The sequence below is a fragment of the Harmonia axyridis genome, chromosome 1, assembly GCF_914767665.1.
Source record: "Harmonia axyridis chromosome 1, icHarAxyr1.1, whole genome shotgun sequence".
Taxonomy (NCBI): domain Eukaryota; kingdom Metazoa; phylum Arthropoda; class Insecta; order Coleoptera; family Coccinellidae; genus Harmonia; species Harmonia axyridis.
In genome coordinates, this window is record NC_059501.1 from 18,582,073 (window position 1) to 18,608,447 (window position 26,375).

The window sequence follows — 26,375 nt, forward strand, 5'->3', positions numbered from 1 at the left end:
ATGCCGCATACCACTCAGGTCGGCCTTTTTGCGATTTTACGTCTGAGGGTGATTCGAGCGGTAGCTTTGAGCGCTGATTGAAGCCGAAGGACGATATAATATTGATATTGACGATTTGGGATCGAAGTTTGGTGGCAGGGAGTTGTAAAGAGGAGGAAGGTGCGTTTTTAGGTTTCTTTATCAGTCCTCAAGGGTATAGCTCTAGAAATATCACTAATGATACGTTTCGGCGATGATGTGGATGGAAGTATCTCAGCAACTTCTGTTTTTATTATTATTATTCTGTGAATTAGTATTTTCTTCGCCTTTTCGCCATGGTTTTTTCAGCATGGCTGAATTTTAGAGTGATATAATCGATCATTTTCACATGTGGGCTTGATTGTAGGGGTATTGTTCGATAAACTGTACAGGGTGGGCAAATAAGCGAGGTAAGCGGCTATATCTCAGGAACCACTCATCGTAGAGACTTGCGGTAAAAAATTCTACCACTAAAGTAAACAAAAGAAAGCACTGGAAATTGTTTTGAAGTTCATACCTCCACCGCTAGGGGGCGTAATAGCTATCGTCGAGTAGAAAAATGCATTTTACTCGAAAAATTTTCATATTAAGTTGGAAAAAAAATATCATCACTGAAAACCTTGGGAAAGTCTCTATCTGTTTGAATTGTCACTTTCGATTTTGCGACATCAAATAAGGGTGGGGGAAAGATAGAAATCTCACTGATTGAAATGTCTGTAACTTCAGTTTGGCTGAACATTTTCGAGCAAATTAGATCTTATTTGAGAGACAACATCTTGTTGATTAAGGAAAAAATATACTCATGATAAATTTGATTCAGCTGCTTCCGATAGGGAGCGCTAAGTCAGAAGTTCATTGTTTTGTTCATTTTTCTCTGAAATTTCAAATGTAATGATAGGATTTTCTTAACAGAAACAAAAATTTCATTGAATTTGCATGAAAAAACCTGAGAGTCGCAAAGCGATAATTTCGGGCGTTCTGAAGTTATGGCCGAAAGAAGATATTCTTCAACTGATGCACTGCGAAAATACAAATTGAGTCTTCAAGTTCTAACAGAAACAGAAATCCCATCAAATTTGTATGAAAAAACCAAAAGGTCGCAAAGCGATAGCTTCAGGGGTTCTCTAGTTATGGACGAAAAAAGATATTCTTCAACTGATGCACTGAAAAACTAAATTGTGTCTTCTTTCGGCCATAACTCCAGAACGCCTGAAGCTATCGCTTTGCGACCTTTTGGTTTTTTCATACAAATTTGATGGGATTTCTATTTCTGTTAGAACTTGAAGACTCAATTTGGTTTTTCGCAGTGCATCAGTTGAAGAATATCTTCTTTCGGCCATAATTTCAGAACGCCTGAAACTATCGCTTTGCGACCTTCAGGTTTTTTCATGCAAATTCAATGAAATATTTGTTTCTGTTAAGAAAATCCTATCATTACATTTGAAATTTCAGAGAAAAATGAACAAAACAATGAACTTCTGACTTAGCGCTCCCTATCGAAAGCAGCTGAATCAAATTCATCATGAGTATATTTTTTTTTTAATCAACAAGATGTTGTCTCTCAAATAAGATCTAATTTGCTCAAAAATGTTGAACCAAACTGATGTTACAGACATTTCAATCAGTGAGATTTCGATCTTTCCCCCACCCTTATTTGATGTCGCAAAATCGAAAGTGACAATTCAAACAGATAGAGAATTTTCCAAGGTTTACAGTGATGATATTTTTTTTCCAACTCAATATGAAAATTTTTCGAGTAAAATACATTTTTCTACTCGACGATAGCTATTACGCCCCCTAGCGGTAAAGGTATGAACTTCAAAACAATTTCCAGTGTTTTCTTTTGTTTACTTTAGTGGTAAAATTTTTTACCGCAAGTCTCTACGATGAGTGGATCCTGAGATATAGCCGCTTACCTCGCTTATTTGCCCACCCTGTACAAACTTATTCTTCGGGATTAAGTGTGAGGGTAAACAAATTGAACACTCATTAATTATGTGAAAATCTAGTTCACAATTATATACAATCTATTCAGGTTCTACTTTCTTCACATGATAATCAATTTCATCCTTCGGTAAAAAATTATTCAATGAAACAGTCGTCGATATTGACGTTTTCGGGATTCTTCATAAACCGTCGTCTATATCTAAGTTAAATCTGAACTCCAATGACGTCTAACTAACTGGGCGCCCTAAGATTCAGAATTACGGAAATTGATTCCGTTGTAAACCAATTGGCACCAAAAAATCTTTTTGAAGGTATAAATTCCAAAATTGAAAATATTACTCCATTATCACTCCAGTGAGGATAAAATAGTTATTTATAATACAAGTGCAGAAGGCATTGGTATTCTTCCACGAGTTCAAAATTCAAAAACGAGCCACGAAGTGGCAAGTTTTGGAATGAACGAGTGGTAGAATGAGCCTTCTGTACGAGTATTATACATTATTTTCTCTAATTCATTGCATTTTCATTGAAATTAATGAAATATTTCCATAAATATAATTTAGTGATTTTTGCATTGAAAAATGTTGGTTGGCAGAACTGATTTCTTTAAGGCAAATTGATGAATTGACAGATAAAACCGTGGCGGAAAGTTCGGAATACCAACATAGAATAATAAAATATAACCATGAAAACTGTGCGTTTCTGATATATTCTCGCACGATTTTGTTATACAAGATGTGGAAGAATGAACGGAATAACCACAGAATTGGAGAAACGTATTTTTTGATCTTCTCGAATTATCTATGTTTCTAGTGATGCTATCAGAATTCAGAAATGAAATTCTGAACAGAGCTTATTATATTCATTTGATATCGAGAATATTCGTTTCAACTGAATATGCACTTCTGAAATCAATCGAAAAACAAAATTTCGAAAGCCCATTATCACGACACCTCAGATTATGGCCATTAAATAAATCTATCGGAATTCAAGATCTGATCCTAACCTAGAAATTTCAAGTTTATCTATTTTTTTTTTTGGGAGTTATCGTGTTAACGGCAGGCCAGACAGACATACTTGAATTTGACAATAAATTCGTCATAAGCGAATAGAACCTAACCGTTTGAAATCATTTCCGTCTCAAAATTTGGAAACGACACTGCAACGAAATGTTCGATGAACGAGACCTCAAAAAGATGGGATATGATTGTGGTTTTTGACATGATAATCAGGAATTCAAGGGTTGACTAGATATTCAAACTGCTTGACTTGATATTCAAGCAACTTGACTTGAGCTTGACTTGAAATAAACTCAAGTTCAAGTCAAGTAGTAGTTTTTTAATGTCAAGTCAAGCATTTATTTATGAAGTGTGGAATTGACATTGAAAAACTATTGAACTGTTTCAGCCGTTACTATTTGGTAGTTAATCATGATTAAAACAAGTTTTTATTATTACTTAGTTTTACTACTACCTTTATTATTACTTAGTTTTACTACTACCTTTATTATTACTAAGTAAGGTAAACTTACTACCAATTGTAGTAGAAGTAAAACTTGTTATATTATCATATCAGCTTATTTAGCAATAATAAAAACTTGTTTGAATCATTGAAAAAACACTACTTGACTTGAATTTGAATTGATTCGAAGTCAAGATCAAGTCGAAAAGCTCGAATATCAAGTCAAGTAGATTGAATATAAAGTTAAGTAGCTTGAATATCAAGTCAAGCCATGAAACCCAAATGATAATCAAAGAATCACATGATATTCGGTAAACAGGTATTACCTATAATCATTTGTGTCAGTTTCAAATTCATATTCTTTTTTTAATTGAAAATATTCTCAGAAAATTGATTGCCATTCGACTTCAAATTCGTTTTTCGAATCATTCAAATCAATTCAAATCCCTACAAATCAATGTGAGAATCTTTATATTTCAACAATAAATATGATCTACCAAACTACCTAAAGTCCATCGACCAAATTTGCTATTTCTCTAATGCACTGTGTAATAATCTAAACTAATCAACATTTATATCCAATCCAATTCCGAGATTTCTGCTTAGCTTGCAACATCTTCGTCGCAAGGAACGCTGACCCTGCTGAAAAACTCCAGCTTCCAAATTGAATTATCGAATCCTTCAAATCACCCCTAGGTCTGCAACCCTCGCTTCAAAGTGACGTTCGAAAATTAAACTTCCTTAACAAATTTCAAACCGTCGTCTAATATAATTCGTGTCTGCCTAACGCAGTGTTTTGATGTGATTTACGATTCCTGGGGAGTGTCAGTTGCACACCCGAATCCGCCGACTTTATGACTCTGTTAGTGCAAATGAAACACGGGATATTATGATGTTGTTCCGTCATTGCTTTATCAATTGCAAGGGTTGGAATAGGGACTGCACGGGGCTGAAATAATCTTACCATTCGATGTTTCTCATTCCGTCTTGTTTGTTTGACTGGAGCACGGTTGATTTGTTAATCACTTATTTTCAGCTTGTATTTAAAGTGGAACACGAAAATTATTTCTCAATGAAAAACTCAAAAATAGTTCAAGAATGTTAACAAAAATAGTCTGACAAGACGTTATTTCCTAACCCTATTGGATCAAATATGTTGTTGATAAATGGCGAATGCGCCGGTCTACCGAATTAAAACGCTTCACTCAATAAGTCCCAGGCCTAATTAGTAAAGCATATACAAGTATTATATCAAACTAGTACGCCCATAGATCTACCTTGTAGGTAGATCAATATATCCTGTAGATCTACCTAATAGGTAGATCAATGTTGTCCATAGATCTACCTTGTAGGTAGATCAATGTTGCCCATAGATCTACCTTGTAGGTAGATCATCATAGCCCATAGATCTACCTTTTAGGTTGATCAATATAGCCCATAGATCCATATTTTAATTCATTCATGAATACTTCCATATCTCCTGTAAAATCGATATCGCACTGAGATAAAGCGAGATACTAAGGATTCATGAATATACGTGTGAGTAACCCGCATCTTGTATGTGATTTGAGGATGGGAATAATATCGAATAATTCCTATCAAGTGACAATCAACTCGACCCTTTATAAACTGTATATTTACATGAAACATCCTGTATATAAATGAAAAAAAAACCTGAAGCTTATAATCCGATGGTTCAATATTTCACATTTCTGCATAAAAATCTAATTGGTACTCGAAAATAATACACCCTGTATATGATCGTCAGTCGCTTACTGTATATCTTCAACAATTATGCAAAAAAAAAATATCCTGGATCTAAGATCTCAACTATCAGATTTCAACAGGTTTCAGTTCTCCAGAGTCGTCCAATTGGAGGTCGAAAATTGTGAACTCTGTATAAAAAATATTCATCGCACGTATATCTTCGCAAATTATGCAAGAGAAAACAAATCTAAAGCTCTTATTCCAATTTTCAGATTTCATAAGGTCTCGATTTTCCAGAAATGTATAATTGGCGCTTGAAAATTGTACACCCTGTATAAGATGGGAAGGAGGGAATCCCTATTATTTTAAAAAGACCACTGAATTCCTCACCCTGTAAAAATTTTAAATATATGGGTACTGCATATCTTCACGAATTATCTAAAAGTCGACTAACACGAAACTATTAATCTAGTTTTCAGATTTTATTGAGTCTAATTTTTCACAAATATCGAATTGGTATGCCGAATTTTTACTCCCTGTATAATTGTTAATCAATTATTAAATATTTCCTCAATGATTTCCTCCATGAGAAAGAATACCTGAACTTCTAATTGCCACTCGAAAATAATACACCCTGTATATAATCGTCAATCCCTACCTGTATACCTTCAAGAATTATGCAATGAAATGATAACCTATAGAGCTAACATGTCAACTATAAGAAAAGTTTTCAGTTCTCCAGAGACATCTCGGAAATTGGTACTCGGAAATAGTACACTCTGTATAAACGTTAATCTAGCACGTATAACGGAAAAATACCATCATAAAAGGGCGGTACATACAGTTCCAGTCTATTATTCTCTTGAATATCTCGTTTAAAACTCCTCAAATATCCAAATGACTCCTGTACCTAGCGACTTCTGTCAAACCAAGCTTTCCACTGACACAAAACGATTCCTCTTGAAAATATCATCAAATATTCATGGAAAAAAGGATAGAAATCGTATCTGAATTATCTTTTCTTGAATATTTCCTCTCGATTCGTCCAAATTTCAACATTTCCATTAAAATATCATCTGACGTTTCATTAATGATTTCGACGATTTTATGAATAAGCACAGAATTGGTTGAAACGTCAGAATATTTCGAATAGATTATTAAATAGAAATCATTCACACAGTTGACTAAAAAAACTTTGATCCATTTCATTATTCCAAAGCATTCACCGCCAAAAATAAAAGAATTAATAACTGGAAGAAAAATAAAAAAAATATATCGACTGGCTGAGATTTGAACTTCCAGCGCATAGATACCACTCCACGACGGTCCGTATCCCTAACCACCCGGCCAAAACGCCACTGCTTAATTAGGTGCATTTGTGCTTCTTATAGGAATAATGTCAAAATAACTGGTGACAGAGATTCTATAAGTTGATGAATTTTCATGAATTTCGTTTAAAAAATTGTTAAATATAAAGGAAATCGAATTAAAATATCTCTACCTACCGATTTCCTTGCCTCAAAATGCTGATATTTGTTCAAAATGATATATTTACGTATGTCCTTGACAATTCACATGAAACGGAATGCTTCAAAATTTGACGAATTTCCATGAAAATCTCAACAAAACGTGAAAATACCATCATAAAAGGGCGGTACATACAGTTGTAGTCTATTATTTCCTCAAATTTCTCGTTAAAAACTTCTCAAATAACCAACTGACTCCTGGTACGTAGAGGCTTCTGGCAAACCAAGCTTCCCACGGACTAAAAACGATTTCTTTCGAAAATATCATCAAATATACATGGAAAAAGGGATATAAATCGTATCTGAACATCTTTTCTTGCATATTTCCTCTCGATGCGTCCAAATTTCAACATTTCACGGCATGAATAAATTTTGACATTTGTCGTCTTCTGTCCAAGTATTGACTTATTGCAGCTTCTAAAATTCGAAAAGCATCCATCGGGGCATATTTAGTATCGATATTTTAGTCAAATATGGAATTTCTGTAATTGAATCGATATAATTAACTGAATTGATCATTATTTCCGGTTCGATCGACAATTAGAAATATTCTAGAAACGTCAATTGCCGCGGACGTTGCTAGGCCCGTTGCTACCCAAGGACATCGTAGTATTTTCCTATTGGTCGTTCACGTCGACGTGAATCTGGAAATTCGTCGGGAAATTTCCCAAACTTTATCCGTTCATTCCAAGGTAATCCCGAAAAATCGGGAAACGGGAATATCCGCGTTAGTTAATTCGACATTTTCTCTTTCTTTCCGTACTTTTAGTTTTTCTCGTATCTCTCCCAGAGCCGAGAACACTCGACCGCAAAATCGGTCCAAAATCGTTCGATTTTCGGTGGGAGGAGCGCTTACGAGTTTAATATAGTATAGATAAGGCTTTATTCGCTTTCATATATATATAGAAAATATACATAGAATATAGAACTTTTCGCCTTAAAGAGCTTTTTAACCATTGCTGTCAATGGAGCACAAACTGAATAACACTTTATCAAGCCAAAATTGAATTCGGGAGATTGCTTTAATATAAAGGAATTTGCGGCTGTGGCTCATCAAGTGCTGAGATTGGTTTCAACGCTTTAAAAACGATTTTTTTTTAAGTCGAAGACCAGCAGCATGATGGTGGAAGAGAGTAGGTTTTCGAAGATGCAGAATTGGAGGCATTACTTGATCAAGACTCGTGTCAAGCGCAAAAATTGGCAGGAACATTGGGAGTGATGCAACAAGCTATTTCAAAACGCCTGAAAATCATGGGAATGATTCAGAAACAAGGAAATTGGTTGCCGTACGAGTTGAAGCCGAAGATGTTGAACGGCGTTTGCTTGCTTGTGAACAGCTGCTTGCAAGCAAATACAGAAGGGAATTCCGCATCGCATTGTGACTGTAGACGAAAAATAGGTTCATTACGATAATCTCAAGCGCAGAAAACCATGGGGATATCCCGGCCATGGTTCCTCGTCCACGACCAAATCGAATATTCACGGTTGCAGAATCATGCTCAGTATTTGGTGGGACCAGCACGGCGAAGTGTATTATGAGTTGTTAAAACTGACTGAAACAATTACAGGTAACTGTCATCGAACGCAATTAAAGCAGTTGAGCGGAACATTGAAAAACAAACGGTTGCAATAAAACGAGAGACGAGAGATTTTACAACATGACGATGTTCGACCCTTTGTTGCGCAAGTGGTCAAGACATACTTGGAAACGTTGAAATAGGAAGTCCCACCCCCACCCGCCGTATTTTTTAGATATTTCTCCCTCGGACTATCACTTGTTTCGATGACACACGACCTGGCTGATAAGCACTTCCGGTTTTATGGAGAAGTAAAAACTTTGATTGATTCGTGGATCGCTTCAAAAGGTGACCAGTTTTTTCAACGCGGAATTCGTGAGTCCCAAAAAAAAGAGAAAAAAGTAGTGGCCAGCGATGGACAATATTTCGAATCATAAATATATAACCAGTTTTTTACAATAAAGCCTCGAATTCAAAGAAAAGCGGCGGAAGCAAGGTTGTACGTCTTTGTATGTATACCACTTTATGCAATAATTCCCAGGAATTGAGATAGAATAGTAGAGGGACGACATGACGTGACTTGAAATGGTACCACATCGTCATACTGAGAGCATACATCTGATTCGAAGTTCATTTAATCCAACCCTGATCTTTTTGCCATATAGGTAATAGTCTTAGCCTCTCCTGCTGGTAACGTTTTTTTCGAGCACAATAGCAACTTATAGCGTCTTCTCTCAATTGAATCTCTATGGTTTTTACAAATACTATTGGTTCGATGGCCTCGTTGCAGGGTCAACCCATTTCTAATCAAAATGATCTTAGATTGATTAATTTTTCACTGAACAGCATTTGAGATACTCGAATTGATATGACATCGATGTCAAGTTGAATGTTGAGTCAGTTGAACAACGATTTGATCAGTCTTTCAAAAACCGGTGGTTAGTGTTGCTGAGATTTCACTAAAAAAATAATAGGTCCCATCAGGATGGCGTCCACATTCCATTTACCGCAGAAGTGGATTGTTTTGTCATTTACCTATCATTTATTCAGACATAAAATCACATCCGCTGGTCGAGAATCCAATTGGAAAAACAACACCTCTTTCAGAATGAACGAGACCAATTCCGCGCAGATTGGTACTCCACGTTTTTCAATTTTGCCAGCTCAAACACGACACGTTCAGATGAAATATGCATCGGAATATCCCAGGCAACAAGTAGTCGACAAATTCCCTGTTTCGCGGCATCCAGAACATAAATCAATTCCCACCGAATGCAGGACGATGTACACGACTACTCCGCCATTTTAATTTCATCGCGGCCCTCAAAAACAGCCCGTCCATTTGTCAGGTCTCGTTACATATTCCATCAGGGTCTCTGTTCAACGCTTAATCCCTGCATGTTGGTCCCTAACGCAATCAGCAACAACCAACAGCTGACCGTTGACACGATTGCTTCATTAAGATTAATATTTTCCCTTTCCTGGACCCGCAAACAGAACCCTGAGGGATTGTCCCGAAGTATTTAACCTCTCGAGGAGGAGGCGGGATTGGTTGACCAACAAAAGAATTAATTGGTCCCTGATGAGCTGCTGTTCGGTGTTCGGGATGAGAAGTGATTTTGATTCTTTGGGGGAAAACAAACGGATTGGACTAATTGACAATAGGATAAGAGAAAGGGAGAGATTATTGATTTGACAAGAGTCAATTGATTGAGTGAATGTGGAACAAGGCTCTCTAGTTTCTATTAATCGACAGAAGCGTTATGTTTTATATTTGTGTGGGCTCGGTTATCGAACGCATATCTGAATGATTCAATAAAATACCAAATGTCTTTTTCTAGTTCACAGAATTTTGTTTAAGAGTTGATGATGATCCAGCGAAATAGTAGAATTTAAGATCTTCTGTCTTTGTCCAATAAGAACCGCCTTCGGGAGTCTTACTGAACTGTCATCAACATCTTAGGCCCAGTTTCACCGAATGCTTTAATCCTGACTTGGCTCTTAAGTGAGGCCTTAGATCACGATTAATGTAATGTAGCGTTTCACCACACTCCAAAGCGCCATTTAATCGACCAATCGCGATTTAGCACTAATCGGCCATTTTTGGAGGATTATAACCTTTCAAGTTGAGATTAATAATTATTTATCAGTATGGAACTCTTGTCTATGTAATTATTTTTCCGAAAATTTCTAATTTTTGGGTCAATTTTATCACAATATGACTATATGTATAGGCTCAATATTTCCCATTCAAAATACACGTAAACTTTGTTTTTGTGTTTTATGAAATTTATTGCAAAGAATAATTTATTGATATGTTTGATTGAAATATTATTTGAGAAGCAGTAAAACTTAAATAAAAATAAATAAGTTAATAAAATTACTTATATAGTTTTTTTTCAGAATGTGTGGTTTTGTGAAATGGGATAATTTCTTTTCAACTTCTGTAAGTTTCCGACATTTCGAAGCACATCACTCGACATTTTCGGCAAAATTAACTTTGTTTTTTGTTTACAAGATGACAAATGATTTGAAATGTTATGAGTTATGAATGATTGACACCTGACACCTAGCGCCAATGGTAGTCATCACTGCTAATACGATACAGAACACTATATAACTTTTTGTTCACAACGTTGCCAAATGGTTTGACTATTTAATCGCGATTTAGTTAATCGCGATCATCTTCGGACGGGTTGATGCATGGTGAAACAGAAAACACTGTTAAGCCTGCTTTAGTAACAAGCGGAGTTTAATCAATCTGGGATCAAGTGCTGTTCGGTGAAATTGGGCCTTACTGCCTTATCGTCTATTCAGAGATAAGATTAAACCTTACGACGTGTCCAAATTGACTTGAGTACCAACTGCTATCCTCAGAACTTGTCCAACTTCCTTTTTGCCCGATTGTAAGTATATGCTTGTTTATTTCCCCTCCATCTTGACTAAATCTTCAAATATCCTATCAGATATTACCAAGTACCTCCCTGCTCAATGGTAATCTTTTGCCAAACTCACCCAAGATAAAGCTACAATTTATAGAAAGAATGTACTCTGACCATGAGAAGATATAGTTTTCAGGGATATTATCTTCCAAGAGTGCCAATAATTCAGTTATTTGTTGTTTACTAGAGCACAGCAGGATCGTTGCTGGAAACTTTTCAAGGCCCCCTAATAAAACATGTGGTCTGAGTTTTTACTAGTGGAAATTGATTGCGTCGAAATAATTCTGAGGAGTTGTGTACCTATGAAGTGATTGCTGATACTACGGAGCTGCATACCAGATTATATGTTATTATAATTATGTCTTAAGCTGTTTCTACTTCTGAACCACAGAGCCTGCAAATCTTATCTGCTGACTGATAAGCTCAGCTCGTGACAGCTTCAAGAGCTTCCTGGCATAGGTAGGTGAAATCATTACGAATTTTTCAGCCTGAGTGAGTCCAGGAGTGTTTTTCCAGTGGGTTATCCTGTTATTCAACTCCCATTGCTGAAACGCTGCCTTATATTGGTCTTTTCCTAGCACACAGAAAGGCTCTAGTCCAGCAGGTGTTAACTTGCATGCACTTTTCGCAAGTTCATCGGCTTTTTTGTTTCGTTCAACACCATAGTGTCTTGGTACCCATAGTGGAGTCATTTTATTTTTCTGGTCAGTTGTTTCATGGTGTAACAGCTCTCTCAGGCCAAGAAAAACCCTTGCAGTACGATTCCAGGGATCTCAGTGTGTACTGGCTGCCCATGGTGATGTATACGTGCGCCCACTTGAGGTTCTTTTTGAAACACTCCTGAGCGCATACATAAACAGCCAAGTATCTCGGTTCGTAAAATACTCACCCAGGGCTCTATAGATCCTCAGTTTAGGTCCATATACCCCAATGCCAGTACCTCTCTCTGATTCTGATTCATCGCCGAACCATATGGATGACTTTTTGTCCAAACGATTGACGAAACTTATTGCACTATGAAGGTCAGTTATGACCGTTTCAAAGGTCGTTTCAAAATCGAAGATGGTTGGCATAACATTCGATGGTTTTACAAGAGGTTTGAGTCTAGTCGATCCAATATCCAATATGTCCAACCCAGTTTCCAGGTAGGAGCTTTCCATTGAGAAATATTCAGCTTTCAGCAAGCTACGTTTCCTCACATTTAGATGTAAGGGAGGCAAGTCAAGCTTTATCCTCTTTTCAGAGATTAGATTATACCGTCATCTGGGATCAACTACCTTATGACGTGTCCAAATTGACTTGAGTACCAACTGCTATCCTCAGAACTTATCCAACTTCCTCTTCACCCGATAATAGGTACATGCTCATTTATTTTCCCTCCATCTTGACTAAACCTTCATATATCCTAGCGGTTAATACCTCACATCCAAATGGCAATGTTTTGCCAACTCAACCCAAGATGAAGGCAAGAGGTTTGAATCTAGTCGATCCAATATCCTCATATGTCCAATCCAGTTTCCAGGTAGGAGCTTTCCATTGAGGAATATTCTGATTACTTTCGGCAGGCTACATTTCCTGTCATTTAGATGTAAGGGAGGCAAGTCAAGTATGACCTCCAGATTATCTTATAAAGTATAAAGTTTCCGACTAAAATTCAAGACGTCAGACGACAAATTTTTTCATTCGAATTGTGATTTTAATACAATCCAAAACGTAAACTGTGTATAATTCAGGCGGTATTCAAAAATTTGTTTCACCTCAAACGATTGTGAATTGTTATTTCCAAAGATAATGAGCCAAAAGGATCTCTCAGTAACAATTACAGAAATTTTCTGAATATCTCTATAAAACTCCATAATCCAAAGTCCTATCCCAACCAGAGCTAATCTCCAAAGGAATTTCTAAATGACTCATATTTCAACCCGAATCAAATTTCAAATATCCTACCGAAACATTAATTTAGCGATTTTTTGCCTCGTTCTTTCGAGACCGAAATCCCTACCGAATGGCGCGACGAAACAGATGAATGTAAGTCTTCTCTTTCTCTCTCTCTCATGGTGTATTCAATATCTCAGGCACGTGGCTTTGGTTTAATTCGGAATTTCCATAATTTTCATAGCACGGATTCCGGACTCTCGGCTGCATATTTCTTCGACGTAACTTCCGACGACGTTCCGGAAGTTAGAGGAAATTCTCCGCTATATTGCCCATACAATATCAGCCTGACTTGGTGGGAGAGTATCGGATCCTAGTCGGTCTAGTCGTTCCGGAATTTCTTCCCATTTTCTGATCCGAATTCCTCCATAGATATCCGGATTTCACGCGTTACTGGGAACCGATTGGTAATAATATTGATTTCGAAATAGTGCAGACATGGACTAAGTATATATTGGGCGCCTGTCCTCGTAACATATTGAAATTCCACTAGTAACGTGAATATGACTGTTCGAAACTTCGTTTCCCTGTTAATTTCAAAACTACACAATTGATCTTCATAAGGCCTTGCGTTTGGATGTAGCATAAAAATTCCAAGATTCGTGCAAAATTTTATTTTGATCGCTTAACCAGAACCAAAAAAAAAAAAATAGAAAAAGAATATAAAAAAAATTACTCAATATAAATCTGGATGTTTCCATGAAAGGTGCGTGAGAAATATCAAGGTGATCACATAAACAGAACCCCAAAATATTCAACGAGAATATCAGAAAATAAATACCCAATATTTCCAAGATAATAGTTCCGGTCTGATATAGCTTTAGCCCATATAGATAGGGTGAAACTTCTGTTAAATTTTCAGAGCATCGTAATATTAGGTGTACAACTTTGCTTCTGCCGTTTTGCAAAAGATCGCTGTAGCGCTGAATGGTAATTGAAATAAATATATTGTAGATGTCATACGATAAACCGGGGTATTTGTAAACATAACGTAGTTGATTTGTGTCTGCATCATACATTTATTGTCGATTGAATATGTCAGCTTACGAACCAAATTCTCGTCCTTTGCGGGAGGTTTAAATTTTCTGCTGATATGATGCGGCTGAGGTTCATCGAATGCTGTCAAATTCTTATGACGACGCCACTATTAGTGAAATAACGTGCCGAAAATGGTTTCAATGCTTCAAGAACGGTGATTTTGACGTCGAAGACCAGCATGAAGGTGAAAGAGAGGTTTTCGAAGATGCAGAATTGAAGGCATTACTTGATGAAGATTCATGTCAAACGCAACCAGAATTGGCAGGAAAATTAGGAGTGACGCAACAAGCCATTTAGTCATTTCTAAACGCCTGAAAGTCATATGAATGATTGAAGAAATGAGTGCCGTACGAGTTGAAGTAGAGAGATGTTGAACGGCGTTTGTTTTCTTATGAACAGCTGCTTGCAAGGCAGAGATGAAAGGTATTTCTGCATCGCATTGTGACTGGACACGAAGAATGTGTTTAATACGATAATCCCAAGCCTAGAAAATCATGGGAATATATCGGAAATCGTTCCATCTTGACGCCAAACTGAATATTCACGATCCCAAGGTCATGCTCAGTATTTGATGGGAGCAGCTCGGGGTAGTGTATTATGAGTTGTTGGAACCGATTGAAACAACCACAGTCGATCGTTATCGAGCGCAATTAATGCGTTTGAGTCGAGCATTGAACCGACCGCAATACAATGAGTGAAATGATAAAGTGATTTTACAGCATGACAATGCTCGCACCCATGTTGCGAAAGTGGTCAAGACATACTGGCAAACGTTGAAGTCCTACACATGTCCTACCCCACCCGCCGTATTCTCCAGACGGTGCTCTCTCGGACTTTCTTCTGTTACGGCCTGGATGGCCAGCATTTCCGGTCTTATGAAGAATTGAAGAATTGGATCGATTCGTGGATTGCTTCAAAAGATGACCAGTTTTTTCAAGGCGGGATTCGTACGCTGTCCGAAAGACGGGAGAAAGTAATGGCCAGCGATGGACAATACTTTGAATCATAATTATATAACCAGTTTCTTACAATAAAGCTTCGAATTTCGGAAAAGAACAGAGGAAGCAAAGATGTACTAGAAATGTACTAGAAATGAAGTGCTCGATTTTTAAGTTTCTTATTTCTTTTTGGGATTTGTTCACAATTTTCTACATGGTTTTGGTATATTCAGCATGGATTAATGTTGTTGATCATAATCATAATATTATCGATTTTTATTTCACTACTACAGATCATGAAGAGCTTAATTCGCTAAATAGCAATAATAGCATATATTTGAGGAAATTCTCAATTGACCATTCTAGGAATCAGCGATTTCATTCAATGTTCAAAATAATATTCATTTACGATTTTCATATATTCTTAAGAAACAATTGTTTTTCTCTCATCCATTTTTGAGGGAATTTGCTTCCATCATTACTATGATTTAGTAGTTTCATCATTTTTTCATCAAATTGTCCAAATGAAAACCGTTCGTAATCTTGCCATTTCAACAGCTCATTATTCATTCTGGAAACTCTTTAAGAATGGCTGAAGTGATATTCAAAAGTATCAGAACGGAGATGTTAATCATCTCCATTCATCCCAACGTTTTCCGGGCGAAGAAAAGATACCCCATTGTCTAACCGAAGTCCCGAGGCAACGTTTTAAAATTTCCAACCACTAAATAAGTGTAAAACATGCATCTCCAGGACCATCAATCACCGGCTTGAATGCTGTGCCAGTTTTATCCATGTTGCCCTGTTTTTGTGTTGAGATACCCATAAAACGAGCTAAAGCAGGCAAGATTGTGGAGAACAATATCTGGTGTCACATATTATTAATGGGTATTTCATAGGTTTGATGCACTTTCAACGATTGGAGGAATGGAGTAGAATTCGTGCCAGCTATCTGCGGGGAAAGACTATTTCTCATGCGAAAAATACAATGTTGAGGTCTTGTTTGTGACTGTCAGTTGAGAAACGACGTGAATTTTACTCTGACAGGTTTATTTCGCATGTTGTCTCCAGCTTTCTGCATAGCATGCAGTTTTAATTTTTATATGTTTACTGACAGATATAAATCGTTAATATTGCATGGTACCCCATGAAGATACTTAAATCCGAAAATGTAGTTTTTAATTAAAAGAGAAAATTCTTACAGATCCATAGGTACCTATCAAGTTGTCATTTTTTTAGTAAGAACAGAATTTCGATAGATTCAAAAATGGGGTATTTTCTTATGTTGCACCGATTCATGAGGAATTTCAAGAAATCTTTATATTGTTTTGAATTATATTCCGGGCCATACAGTTCATCTGAATTCAGGTCATTCTGAGAGAGATAAGTTTGATTTTGTTTCTCATGGTGCATATTTCCTAACTTGGGTTATTTTTTACTTATTCCATATCTCTGTATTTTTTGGAAATAATAAATAATTAGTGTTACTATTATTATTACCTGAGGCAGAATCCCTAGTTCCGAGGACCGATGAAGGTCTTGGTCTTGGTCTCTCTTCTTCGAGCACCCTTTCCACCGATCTTTTGTACAGATTGAAGACCGAAGCGACACATTCAACTCTTGCTCTACCACCTTGGAAGGTCTCGCCATCAATTTCTGTTTCTAGGAGCGATGTGGTTATCAGAGGTTGACGCTTGCTGAAACTTGAGATTGCATTCGGGTCTTGGTGGTGAAAAGAAGAACTCTCGTTTATCTGAAATAGGAAATATTCATGAATATAAGCCAATAGAAATATACAAGAGGCAAGTCAGGTGAATTTTAGAGGAATGCCAAATTACAGATCTGTAACTACCATTTCGAAATACTTGAATTGTTGATGAGATGCCAAAAGGTTTGCGAGATCGCGGGATACATTTAGCTCATGAATATAATATGAAATAATTTGTTGTATTGCTGATAGTATTAGATTATGTATGTAAACTATAAAAAAAAATAATTTTTCTTACGAAAACCCAAAGTAATCACGGTTTCTCAACAATTTTCGTTTTATACATCCAATTAGTTCCTACTGTTATTAATTTTTATTCATTCATAAGTATTGAAAAGAAGAAGATTTGATTGATGGAAATTTCAAAGTTCAGTGACAGTGCCATAGAGATTCCACATGTAGACTATGTAGATCAGGAAAATGCTTGCAGTTTGGCGATCAGTACATTATTTTAGAAATTATAGGTAAAAATCTGAAATTCTCGACAAAAAAATATGAATAATATTTCTGAGGCTGCAAATTCTCCTCGACGTAAGCTACGCCCTTGAAACATCAGTATGTTTTAGATCGGAACTTGGTGTTTGAAAAACGTTTTTTTTTTTGAGGGGTCTGTGACGAATTTTAGAGGCGAATTCAACATTTCCCAAATTTCGAGTTGAAATTTCCTCAAAACCGTGAGCTCTACGAAGAATCGAGAGCGGTGCCAGAATTGACGATCTCTGAACAACCGAATTTCGATCTCACCTAAAAAATGTTTATCCAAAAATTTTCGTAAAATTTTCCATACCTAACCATTAGAATTGAAAGAAAATAATAGTGCCTTCATAGGAATATGGTTTCATTTTAATGATTGATTCGACTTTGTAGATCGCGAAAATACTTGCAGTTTGGTGGAATAGAGAGGTATAGACCGTAAACTCTTTCTTCGAATCTCCTGTATGACTCACATCTCTAAAGTTGTCAATTTTTTGCATTCCACTCGAAAAGCATTGTTCCTCCATAATCTCAACAACTGCTCGATATTTGTCATCCCCAAATGATAATTCATATCCTATTCCATTCTCCTAAGGGATTGATAAGATCGTCGGCCAAGTTCAGCACAGCAGCGAGCGAAAATTTCAACGCGAACTCTAAACGACCCAAGTTCTTGTGCAAATAAACTACTGCAATATGTAACACTTAGCTTCCTGCAGGTGCTCCCCGCCTACGAAAAAATTATTAGTCACCGTTCTCCCCGCAGAAAAAAATGCTCGGTAACTTTTTCACCGGTGAAACTTCATAATTGAAAATAGTTCCGAATAAATTGCGTCCCCGAAGCTGAACCATTAAATTTAAATTATGTTTACGGTGACTTCGCCAGAGGAACTCCATGTCCCTAAGTTGTTTCGGAATGTCGCGTCTCGGCATCGACATCGTGTACCGCGTTTGCGGGGTTGAAAAAAGTTGATTGCTTGAGATCGGGTTTGTCGCGAAGACGGCTCACATTGCGCTACCTAGGTTTTCAGTGTGGAAGATTTTTCCGAGTCTCCCACGAAGACATTATTCTGGCAGAGTGTTTAGTTGAGACGTTAACTTAATTGCTGCTGGTGGTTCAAGTACCAACCAATTACACGGTTGATGAACTTCCAGGTTCCAGAAGCCAATGGCGTTAATAATTTTGAAAAATAAATGACGACTAATTGTCCACAACTTCATGACATAAAAAATTTCAAACATCGAGTATCTTTTCCCTGTTTTCAAAATGAAAGATCAATAGCTAAGAATTTCAACAAGGATAATATACAGGGTGTTTCCTAAACATGCGGCAAAAATTCAGGGGGTTGTTCCTTGGACTATTCTAAGAATATTTTGTCCTTTGATGATTTTTGAAAAACCTATTTGTTTCGAAGATATAGGGGAAACAAAATTTCAGATAATAACATTTTATTATGAAAAATTACATGAAAATTCAACTCAACCTACAAAAACTGTTGAAAATGACCACCTCTAGCCAGCATACAAGCATCCAATCTTCTCCTCATTGACTGCCGAACCCTTTCAAAAACACCAGGATCATTTCTTATTAAGTTACACCCAGCAATGATCCGATTTCGCAAGTCTTTAATCTGTATTCCTTTACCATCTGCACTTATCAATTTTTAGTCAAAAAACAGGCCGTTTTTAGTAATTGGAATGTTGTTAAACAAATTTAAAAATAAATTGTACCTACTTAGTTAACACAGTGCGGTACGCATTTTTATTTAAACTATTATTAATTTTAAAAATATGAAAAATGTTGTTCGCCCTGTATCTTCGAAACAAAGAGGTTTTTCAAAAATCATCCAAGGATAAAACATGCTTAAAATAGTCCAAGGAACAACCCCCTGAATTTTTGCCGCATGTTTAGGAAACACCCTGTATAAAGAGTGTTTTGTTCAGAGCTATAGAACTTTAAATTGCAATAAAACAACGATGGATTATTCGATTGACATGAATTTTATTTATCCGCAAGATAATCTTGTGGCATTACATATTAAATAAGATTTCTGGCATATGACCGCAACGGCTGGCTCGGATGTAATCCAATCTGGACGTCCAATTTTCGATGACTTTTCCCAACATTTGTGGCCGTATATCGGCAATAACACGGCGAATGTTGTCTTCCAAATGGTCAAGGGTTTGTGGCTTATCCGCATAGACCAATGATTTTACAAAGCCCCACAGAAAGTAGTCTAGCGGTGTTAAATCACAAGATCTTGGAGGCCAATTCACAGGTCTAAAAAGTGAAATTAGGCTGTCACCCAACGAGACTTTCAATAAATCGATTGTGGAACGAGCTGTGTGACATGTTGCGCCGTATTGTTGGAACCACAGCTCCTGGACATCATGGTTGTTCAATTCAGGAATGAAAAAGTTAGTAATCATAGCTCTATACCGATCACCATTGACTGTAACGTTCTGGCCATCATCGTTTTTGAAGAAGTACGGACCAATGATTCCACCAGCCCATAAAGCGCACCAAACAGTCAGTTTTTTTGGAAGTAACGGTGTTTCGACATACACTTGAGAATTAGCTTCACTCCAAATGCGGCAGTTTTGTTTGGTGACGTAGCCATTCAACCAGAAGTGCGCTTCATCGCTGAACAAAATTCGCTTATGAAAATCGGGAACAACGGCAATCTCATTTAAGGCCCATTACAAGCGTTTTTCAGGCGTGAGTCTATTCATGATGAATTGCCAAACCAAACTGAGAATAAATCACTTGACAGCTGTTAAATCTCTCCCATCTTGAACAGTAATGCCAACTTAAAGTTATATTCCTCGAAAAAAAAACACAAATTATAAACAACTGGACACAGGAATCAACAGAGAAATATTTCTACAGGGTGTAACATGAGAATTTGGCCATAGCCTAGTGATGAATGCAGCTCATTCAGGCTTTCGAGAAAAGAATCTTCTTGTGTATCCTAAGACTGTCAGTTTCGATGATACAAACAGGGTGATTCATGAAAATTGGCCTGAATTTCTGATATCCATAACTTGTAAATCAGCAATCCTTTCAAAAAATGTCATCTGATTGCAAGAGTTTCATGACAGCACTCAGATAATTCAGTTTTTTCCTTAAGACATTATTCAGTATAATGAATTCAATTTTTACTTTGAATGCACACTTTTTTCAAAAGAGTAGCAAACGAAAAAATTCATGTTTTATATAACAAACAAAACTTTCCCTCAGGTTGACAATTCCTTTCTAATATGTTAAATTTTTCCTCAGATTTGATGATGAGATCTAAGATCGAAAAAGGGCATTATTGTTATTTTAATCATGCTCTGATGACCTTCTACTATTCTCCATCTCTTGCCTTTACATTGAAAATTTTTCACCTAATCGTTCGCTGGAAGTGTAAAACTCAACAAAACAAACGAATTTCCCACAATCATATGCCTGGGATTGAAAGGAGAGAATTCTACTCCAAATAGTTAAAAGAAGAACTGAAGTTCTAAATCATTATGAAGTTTATAATCAAAAATCATATAGTATGTTTCGAGTACGCTGACTAGATGAGATGAAGTAAATTGTTGAATAATATCAGTAAAGAGATTCTGCTTCTTGCTTTTTTATCAATAGTTTACACCTGGAGAGGTTCTGGTGGTGTTCTTTATGCTACATTTCATTTAATTCAAAAATGATAAAACGCATGAGTTGAGAATGAAGGACAGTTATCAAATCGAATGATAACAAACTGGTGAATATAGAGAACTAATAAAAAAAAATATTTCGACAATATATTCCAGCATTCTTTTTGAATGATCAATTATCAGTCCTTTCTAAAAGACTACTTGAATATGAAAAATAGATGTCATTATGTGAAAAAGTATTCTATATAGGAATACATCAATCAAATACAGATAGATATGGTTATAACAATAATAAGAGCGGTTCACACGACGAAGCATTGTCGTGATATGCCAAAATTTAACGACAGCTCTCTCCCCAACTATTTTTCAGGATTAGTGAAGCAATCTCAAACATTCCTCTAATTTGCTGTTCTTTTCTACAACATGCAATAATTCATAGTACTTTTTAAGTCATTATTTTCAATTTTCGAAGAACCGCATTTTCAGCCTTTGAAAAGACTTTTTTTAAATATTTTTAATACATAAAAATTGAATTCTTGTTAGGAATATTCTATTTTGCAGATATTTATTCTTCAATAAGAAAATTCATCCAATCCTTTTTTTTTCATTCAAAAAAATTTATAAATAAGGACCTTCCGCAACGACGAACTTTTTCAAATGAATATTAGTGAAAACCTCATATGAATCGATGGTCTCTAGCTTAAAATAAAGTGAACTAGTTTTTGAACTGATCGCTGAAACGATTTAGAGCCTTCTTAATAAAAAATAAATTCACCACGATAAGATCGTTGTGAATTTGTAATTCTTGAGGATATAATCCTAAGTGAATCCAAAAATTGAGGTATGTTAAATCGACTATTTGCATGAAATCTGCGGAAAGTGTTTTTCAGAATCCATTTAGTGAACATATCTATGTAAGAAAGAAAACACTGAACTACCGAGGGACACGAAAATCTGTTCTGTTTTTCATATAGTTGCATGATGGAAAAGTTAAATACACAATATATTTGAAACATGCGAAACCGTACTTAGAAAGCGATTAGAATGATGAAGTTTTCCAGTCTTACAGTTTGAATATTATGTGATTAAGTTGGAGCCAACGAATGTCAGGCATAAAAAATAAAGGAAATTCAACAGAATGGGAATTATTAATTGGATAATGAATATGTTAAATTATATTTCGCTCGAAGTAATGACTTTCCAACATTCTTCATAACAGACAACTAAGTATTCTCTATTCCAGTGGAGAAAAATAGCTACAAGGAGTATCTGTACGTTTTTGAACAAGGCCAAGAGTCAAGAGGGTATATTAAGTTCCAAATTGTTCATATGTTTCGAACTTGAAGCTATTAATTTGATGGATTGAATGATGGACTATCCCGAAATAAATGGCAGTACTTAACCTGGAATTTTTAGTTTTGCTGGTTCTCAAATCAATTAAGAAGTGTATACTTTCGAAAAGTTCTCCGTCTATAACCAAGATAACTCTCGAAAGGAGAAACGTGGAAACTTTCTCGCTAGGTTGGAACATCGATCAAGTTCGTTGATAGAAGAAATCCAATATAGAAGTTCGTTTAATATGACATAATAATCCTAATTTCAAAACTACATATTCGATTAGAATGAATTTTTTACAGTTGCATTACTTTATTCATTGATTGAAAGGATCTCTGTCACACACAATTTTCTATTTTCGTCTTTGTACATGTATATTGACGGCTGATTTCAAAATCGCAATAAAAACTAACTGCTTTTCCAGAATATCACTTCATCCAATAAGTCCATAGTCTGGAATACAGATGGTAGTTCCATTATTATTATTATTCGAACTGGGGTCGTTGTGTCTCGGTAAGCTTCGACCCTGTATCTTTTGTTTTCTACCTTACTCATTCATGGAAACTCAAGAAAATCGTCAATGGCGTTGATGAAACTGACTACCTCCTTAAGGGCCTTGGCCATTACCTCTCGGGTATCCAGGACCGGCTTCCTCATATAAATGGTTCTTAGTCCAGCCAGCTCTGGATACTTACATACCATGTGTTCAGCTGTTTCTGCTTCTGATCTACAGAGCCTGCAAATCTCATCTGCTGTCTTTCCATGTCAGCTCGTGACAGCTTCGAATGGTAGCACCATGGTCATGCCACTTTTTTTTCTTTAATACCTAGCTTAAAAGATGCCTATTAAAATTTCGGATCATAGAATTAAGTCTGAACCGAGGTCTGAACCGAGATATTTGCGTTGGCTTTCACTCAATATTCGTGAGTGACTTGATAAAACATTTTTATAATTGGAAAGAAGTGTGCAAAAGCCGTCCAAATCGACTAAAATCTCCAACTTCATCTGGCAAGGTTATTGCGTTCGTATTTTGGGATGTACATTGTATATTGTTCACTGAATATCACAAAAAATATGAAATCATTACCTTTGAAATTTAACACAAGAAACAAAATAACCTTCTTTGAACTTGGGAGAATCAGGACTATTCAAATAAACTCATCTTCATCGAAAAAGTATTCAAAAATCATCAAATGAAAAAAATAAAAATTAAATAGCCAAAAGATTGTTAAATTGCCCTTATATCGCGGTGCTAGTTCAGTAAATAAGCCCTGCCTATACCTAGTTTTAATTTTTCAACTTTTTCACTCGAAACGTGTAATTTCTTTTTAATAACTCCACTCCCGATTCGCGCACTCCGAGCTAATCTAATTCATACCTGAACAAATTCTAAAACTTTTTCCAAAAAAAATCCCTGTTTTTCTATTTCTGTATAACTCGACCTTTCTTAGAGTTTAAACAATCCCTTCTTCCTCAAAAACTTAAAATTCCTTCAACTCTACCTCATCTACTGAACTTCCTTTCTATTTGACTCAACTTTGTTAAAAATTACTCTGATCTTCAAAATAAATCGTTTCAATCTAAGTCCAGTTTCGCGACCGACGTTCGAATTCTCAACCCTTCTCAAGAAGATACCCTAAGCGATACTGATTGAATCCTTAAACCACAACAAAATCGTAACCTCGTACTTATCCAAGACCGCCCTAAAAATTGCTCAAGATACTATGCCAATTAGATCATTGGTTAGAAAATTTTTTTTGCTTTTTCATTTTTCGTCAACCTTCAACCTCAGCTCAAACTAGATATTTCTGTTGTCTCAACAAGAACCATACTTCGATTTTGCCCATCGAACTTTTTGCTGTCATCTGGGAACGATCATAACGGTTCTTCTCAGATAAGTCAAGATTTCCCCGTATCTAAATTATTTTTCTTATCCGTGAAAAATATATTGATTTCACCAACGCAGTGACACGGTAACTAAGAAAAGCAATAATCGAAAAATAAAACATCCTGCTTCTAAGATAAGATCAGTTTACACTAGTCGCGTCCGCTTTTTTGAATTTAACGTATATTCCTTCTGAATTATAATTTCAATAATTTCCAAATTTCCGATTTACTACAATATTACATAATTTCATGAAATCTATTGAGTGGAGGACGTCTTTCAATGCAAAAGAAAAAATCTCTTCCAACAAGACAATGCTACTTGTTACAAATCGATGAAAATCATTGTCAAATTGAAAGAAATACGCTTCCAACTGCTTGACCACCCAGCGTGTCGCTAGTGAATACTGGCTATTTGCAGATCCCAAAAATGTCCCAGGAAGAGAAATTAGGATTCAATGAAGAAGTCATTGCTAAATTAGATCTTATTTCGAAAGCAAATACAAATCTCTCCTTGTAAAAGATACTGAAGTTGTCGAAGTACATGTATCATTCTTCAAGGTAACTAAAGGGTGTTCTTTTTAGAGCTGTAGAACTTTAAATTGCAATAAAACAACGATGGATTGTTCGATTGAGATGAATTTTATTTATCCGCAAGATAATCTTATGGCATTACATTTTAAATATGATTTCTGGCATATGACCGCCACGGCTGGCTCGGATGTAGTCCAATCTGGACGTCCAATTTTCGATGACTTTTTCCAACATTTGTGGCCCTTTATCGGCAATAACACGGCGAATGTTGTCTTCCAAATTGTCAAGGGTTTGTGGATTATCCACATAGACCAATGACTTTACATAGCCTCACAGAAAGTAGTCTAGCGGTGTTAAATCACAAGATCTTGGAGGCCAATTCACAGGTCCAAAACGTGAAATAATGCGGGCACCAAACGCGTCTTTCAATAAATCGATTGTGGCACGAGCTGTGTAACATGTTGCGCCGTCTTGTTGGAACCACAGCTCCTGGACATCATGGTTGTTCAATTCAGTAATGAAAAAGTTAGTAATCATGGCTTTATACCGATCACCATTGACTGTAACGTTCTGGCCATCATCGTTTTTGAAGCGCACCAAGCAGTCAGTTTTTCTGGATGTAACGGTGTTTCGACATACATTTGAGGATTAGCTTCACTTCAAATGCGGCAGTTTTGTCTGTTGACGTAGCCATTCAACCAGAAGTGCGCTTCATCGCTTAACAAAATAAAATGGACGTAGTGCGCGATACGTATTCCGCAAAGAACCATTATTTTCGAAATGAAATTGCACTATTTGCAAGTGTTGTTCAAGCGTGAGTCTATTCCTTATGAATTGCCAAACCAAACTGAGAATAAATCATTTAACAGCTGTTGAATCGGTCGTCATCTTGAACAGAAATGCCACTTTGAAGTTATATACCTCGAAAAAAAACACCCGTTATATCAACGAATAAATGAAATTATGTAATTACACCCACACCAAATGTTTCTGTCCGTGTCTTCGAATATAAAATTACAATTATCCGAGAAAATTTCGAAAACTACTCAGCTGGAGTTACAAAAATCTATCCATCCATAAAGAACGATCATAGTCTCCAAGCATCATAAAAATGTAGATCCCACTGCCATTTCTAGATAGATGGATCACCTCTTTTCTATACTCATCCCCGAATTCTCCTCTGAGAACGTGATACTTCGCTACGTCTCCTCTCGACCATAACCGGAATAAAAACATCCAAAACCCCTACGAGGTAGATCTGAATATATCTCGCAAATAGGCAATCTATTACGGCATAGACTTTTCCCCCGGAAAACATATCCAGAAGACGTAAAATCTCTGGTGGTCATTCAAATTGATACTTATCCCCCGATCCATTTTTCATCGTAGGAAAAATAGCGATAAATTTCCATGCACCAACGGCCGCATAAATCCTGGAAAAGCCCCGTCAGAACTGGGTGCGTCTATATGAAAAATCATTCGGCTCATAATGCCGCCAGAAAAAAGCAATATCGTCAGACGTCTATATCATGGAAATGGATATGTTTGGTTTGAAAGGGGGGATCCAGGTCGGGCACTAAAAATAAAGTTCGGATCGTATTCCGAAAGGATCGATACGGCTTTTTTCAGGTGAATGGAACGGTGAAAGGTATTCGAAAAAAAAAATCTTATTAGATTATGCGATCCTTTCCGAGGTCTTGGGAAAC

General features: G+C 36.4%; 1 protein-coding gene across 1 annotated transcript in view; it reads right to left on the reverse strand.

Moving 5' to 3' along the window:
* Positions 1 to 26,375, reverse strand: part of LOC123688709 — a 175,649-nt gene that overhangs the window by 11,460 nt on the left and 137,814 nt on the right. Inside the window, exon 5 of the mRNA XM_045627340.1 lies at positions 16,530 to 16,782. Coding sequence (XP_045483296.1) covers positions 16,530 to 16,782 — 253 coding nt within the window. The remainder of the gene's footprint in view (positions 1 to 16,529; positions 16,783 to 26,375) is intronic.